The 5492-nt window shown below is 30.8% G+C and overlaps 1 protein-coding gene across 1 annotated transcript; it reads right to left on the minus strand.

The window, feature by feature from the left end:
* Nucleotides 1–1743: 1743 nt before the first annotated feature.
* On the minus strand, nt 1744–2945 carry LOC106341536. Its single transcript, XM_013780284.1, has 4 exons — nt 2445–2945; nt 2045–2100; nt 1903–1947; nt 1744–1822 (listed from the first exon to the last, which is right to left on the minus strand). Exons 1-4 carry the CDS (start codon nt 2658–2660, stop codon nt 1771–1773), a joined length of 369 nt encoding a protein of 122 aa, XP_013635738.1. The 5' UTR covers nt 2661–2945; the 3' UTR covers nt 1744–1770.
* Nucleotides 2946–5492: the final 2547 nt, after the last annotated feature.

Here is a 5492-nt window from a genome sequence, read left to right on the forward strand (position 1 = left end):
GGGTTTAGAGTTGATGTTTTAGGGTTTCGATTTGAAGGTTTAGAGTTTATGATTTAAAGTTGATGTTTCAGAGTTTAGGGTTTAGAGTCGATGTTTCAGAGTTTAGGGTTTAGAGTTGATGATTTAGAGTTTAAAGTTGATGTTTTAAGTTTAGATTTAGGGTTTAGGATTTACGTTTAGGGTTTAAAGTTGATGTTTTAGGGTTTAGATTTGAAGGTTTAGGGTTTTAGGGTTTAGGGTTCGAATTTCAGAAAAATATAGGGTTTAGGGTTTACGTTTAGGGTTTAGAGTTGATGTTTCGTGATTTAGGGTTTAGAGTTGATGATTTAGGGTTTAGAATTATGTTTTAAGTTTAGATTAGTTAACCATATGTTTTTTTTTTGTTAAAGTAAATCAAAAGGTTATAAATGTCTTTTACCCTTTATTAAAGATGAGGGTAAAAGTGATTAGTGTAAACGTGAAAAATTGTACTTTGAAAATGATATTTTGGTAATTTCCCATACATCAAACCTGATACAGTGCACGAAATCCCAAATCATTCAATTTCACAAGTATATGTCTTTTCTATCATTTTCGGTTTTAGATTTTTTTTTTTTGAATTTGCTTTTTTACCGATACTAGTAGTTAGTAGTAAAATGCTAGTCTTTTTGTTTCATATATATTAAGTGTCAGTTTAGTTTTTAAATTTTGTTTCATTATAAGTATTTTTTTTTACATTTCCAATGCATATTTTAGAAAGCTTTTCTAATTTTTGCCTTTATTTTAAATTCATTAGTTACTAAAACCAAACAAAAATACATTAAATAGGGGTGAAATGGAAAATTAAAAAAAAAATGATCCATATGTAAAAATTTAATTATGAAATGGAGGGAGTAAAATGTAGCATGAAATATTGGCATCCACGGAAACGATGAGCGAGTTGAATCCTAACCATTAATTTAGAAAAATACAATAAAATTCAAATAAGGAAACAATAATTAGGTCGAAGTTATAACAACGACTAGATAAATTTCCAAATGACTTTCCACCATACATTTAGGTCGTCTCGCAAGCAAAGATCGCACCATACGCATAAATGTACACAATGTTCTGTATAAACTTGTTAATTGACTTTCCAACAAAATATATAATGTTCCCATGCTTTTGAAATATATATATATCGTTATTATGACATACTGTCTGTTAAACTAGATGAGATTTCAACCTAAAACCAATTGGTGATAAATGGAGTGGCTCATCTATCTTATATACACAACAAGAAAAACTGTCTATAGCCATAATTGTTTTTGTGGCTATGACCTAAATTCAGTAGCTTTTCGTAGCTATTTTTGTGGCAACTTTTGCAGCTATAAGCTTGTGGATATCGGTCGTTTGTGGCTATTTGCGGCGGGAGTTCTACAACCTAGCCACAATGATATTTTGTGGCTAATATCCACAAATAGTAAGAAACCATATTTTATAGCTGCATTAACCACTAATAGCTACAAACAAAACCGCAGCTATATTAAATACAAATAATCATATATAATTGTTGCTATATTATAAATTATTATTTTTTGAAAATATAATTATATAATTAAATTAATTTGTAATATATAAAAATGCTAAATTTAATCTTTATTAAGAATTAATTTAAATGTACACACATAGTTTCAAAAACAAAAATCTACAAATATGTAGCTATGATCGATCTTAACTAAAAAAAAACATTTCATTTTGATATCAGCAAGGATTTTATTGGTTGTGGTGTTGTTCTCCTCCTAATGTTCTTCATAAGTGCATCTTGCTCTTCTTCGCTAAGAGATGACACAACTCTAGGCACCTACAAATTAGAAAAGCATAAGATTAGCACCAACTGAAATTATTCTAACAACTAAAACAAAACCAGAGAACTGAGCATACCTCGTGACCATAGGCCAAATTTCTTGGAGCCCAGTGTGAGTGAACCTAAAACAGAATCATGATCAGTCACTAAGTCATTCAAGGCCAGAGCAAAAACAAACTCTTACAAAAATACAATGAAGCTCAATTCACAAATCCGTACCTCAAAAGCATAAACATGTTTTGGTACAAAGGCCAACTGATGTTCACATACAGCTCCTGCTATAAGAAAAATCAGTAAGATATTAGCAAACTTGAAAACTCAGAACCTCAAACTTATGGTAGAGTTAAGTAGAGGCCTTCTCAGAAACAAGCCATACACAATACTACTCAATAGAATCAGAATACCAAAACAAATAGAGTTTCATAGAAATCCAAACCAAGAGATATAACAGTAGGAAAATGATAAGAATAGGGATATATAATCCGACATACATCCATCAATACAACCGAAAACAAACTGCAGACATACATTGGCAAGAGACCTAACATGTCCAAACTCAGCATTCAAAGAAGCAGAATGATAGACATAAATAGAGAGAGAGAGAGAGAGATAGACTCACAGAAGTCATGTTACCCCTCCCGTTCAGTCCTACCGAAGACGTCTCCCACCGCCGCCGTCCATGAGAATAAAGGGCTTCTCTGTCACAGGAATAATTCACCCCAATAATGCACAGATTGATTAAACCCTTAATCGATTTCAGTATAAAGACATCAATTACCCGAAACATAAGAGAATTAGTGCCTATATTCAAAGATTTATAGACAAATTGAACCATAACAAAAAAGTCAGAGATTTCTAGACAAATGAAGACCTAGATCGGTTTCACACTAGAAGGAAAAGATGACTGAAAGAAGAATAAATCTTTGAATCTGTAAATAAAAGCAGAACACTGAAAGAGAATCATCGAATCTTAGAGCAAAGGAGAAAATAAGGTCACTGATAAATGTAAATCGACATCAGAAAGAGGAGAAGCAGTGAGGAAAATTAGGGATACTAGGGTAAACAAAGGAGAAGATCTGGCGCAATATTTCGGGCAGACTTAAAAAAATTCCTTAAAAGATTCGCGGTGTCAACCAAAATTTTGGGCGGGGCTTTCTAAAAAATTGTAGAAAAGTGTTATTTTATTTTACATAATTAGCCATAATATAAGAAAAGATTTTAAATATTTCATTTTGGATAATTTAAATATCCAAAAGTGGTAAAATCTATTTAAAAGATAATTTATAAACTCATACATTTATAAAACTCAATGATATTTTATAAAAATCAGCATTTGATTGTAAAGTATAATTTATTTTTTACGAAAAAAAATCTATAATTTATATAAGACATGTGTGTCAAGAGGTTCTGAAAAATTGTGATTGTCCAACAGTTTAAAATCACTTGTATCTACCATGAATTCCTCATCCAAGACTATCATTTGAAGTTTTATGGTAATTTTAATAACTATTAACTATTATTAATCTTCTAAGTAAAACATATGCATCATAACCGTTAGGGAAGGAGTTTAAGTTTAGGGTATGTTAGAATTTAGGACATGTTTTAGGATTTTGAATTTGGGGGCACAATTATTATATTTGATGTTTTAATATTTGTTATTAGTGTTAGATTAACGTTTTACATATTATTTATTGTATTATCTTTTAATGTTTATGATTAAATATTAGAAAATTGGAGTTTAGGGTATGAGTAGGGTTTAAATTTTCCACAAATAGCCACAAACTATATTGTGTCTATATATATATTTCTATGATTATTTTTGTGGCTGATAGTAGATGTTGATTTCCACAATATTTTATGTGGCTAATTGTGACTTATTTTCTTCGGATAGCTACAAAATGTAATTTGCAGCTAATTAGCAACATATATCTACAGAATAGCTACGAATTTTGGTTTTTAAAAACTGTTGCTAATTTTGTGGCTTTTTGTGGCTTGAAAAATATAGTCACAAAATTTTTGTAGCTAATTCGTAGCTATATACATATTTTTTTGTAGTGATATTACTAAAGATCTCTTCCAATTATCGATGTGGGACCTTTGCCCCTAATACGTCCCCTCGAGATGATTGCTCTTTAAGCGTCAATCTCGGAATGTTCGGGCAAGGATCGAGGGCCAACTTTGGACCGGATCGATGTGAATCGGGTTGGACTGCGTGGATCGGGCTCTGATACCATGCTAAGCTAGATGGACTGTCATCACATTAGGCTTTATGATGGCTTTACAAATTTACAATTCTATTTGAGTTTGGTGTTTTTACGCATTATTATACATTGACAGTTCATTTAGATAATCCGAGCTTTATAATTCGAGAAGTAAATAATTTATTTTGCATCTACTTCATATGTCAACACATCGAAATATTTGGAAAATATTACCAAGTCAAAATTCAAATGTTTGATTACTGAACAATGATCACAACTCTATTTAGTAAAAGAAATTCCTAAATTAAAGAAATTCCACCTAGTTCAGAGGGAGGAAGGACACATATATAAAACTCTAATCTCAATTTAACATTTTATCAAAAGAAAAAAAAAATACTCCAATCTCAGTGCATTTGCTGCATAATTATTTGCAACTTGCAAGTCACCTTTGCACTTAGAAAGAGGTAAATGAAAAAAATAAACTCCTTTTCCAATAGAAAAAGAAAAAATAAGGGGAAATTGCATGTTTACCACTTTCTTGCTACCACTTTTCATTTTTACCACTTTTAAAGGAACATTTTCAAAAATACATTCTTCATTAAGTGGCAAAAGACTTTTATGCTCTTGTTCTTTATATATATATTAAATAAATATTTTAAAAAATAAAAATCTAAAAAAATAAAAATAATTTTTTTAATTTTCTTTCTAATTATACTATTTCGAAATTAAAACCTTAAACCTTAAAACTCAACTCTAAACCCTAAACCATCAATCCTAAACCCTATTTTTTTTTGAAATACGAACCATAAACCCTAAACCATCAATCGTAAACCCAATTTTTTTTTAAATACGAACCCTAAACCCTGAAACATCAACTCTAAACCCTAAACCCCGAAACATCAACTCTAAACCCTAAACCTTCAATTCTAAACCCTAAAACATCAACTCTAAACCGTAAACCGTAAACTTCAACTCTAAACCCTAAACCATCAACACTAAATCCTAAACTATCAACACTAAACCCTAAACCCTAAAAAGTAAACTCTAAACCCTAAACCCTAAAAAATAACCCTAAACCCTAAAACAGCAACTCTAAACCCTAAACCCTAAACCTTCAACTCTAAACCCTAAATCCTAAACCCTAAAACCCTAGAGTTGATGTTTTAGGGTTTAGATTTGAAGGTTTAGGGTTTTAAGGTTAAGGGCTTACGTTTAGGGTTTAGAGTTGATGTTTTACGGTTTAGATTTGAAGGTTTAGGGTTTTAGGGTTTAGGGTTCGAATTTCAGAAAAATATAGGGTTTAGGGTTTACGTTTAGGGTTTAGAGTTGATGTTTTAGGGTTTAGATTTGAAGATTTAGGGTTTAGAGTTGATATTTCAGGGTTTAGGATTTAGAGTTGATGTTTCATGGTTTAGGGTTTAGAGTTGATGATTCAGGGTTTAGAGTTGATGTTTTAAGTTTAGATT

Source organism: Brassica oleracea, chromosome C4 (genome assembly GCF_000695525.1).
Source record: "Brassica oleracea var. oleracea cultivar TO1000 chromosome C4, BOL, whole genome shotgun sequence".
Lineage (NCBI taxonomy): Eukaryota > Viridiplantae > Streptophyta > Magnoliopsida > Brassicales > Brassicaceae > Brassica > Brassica oleracea.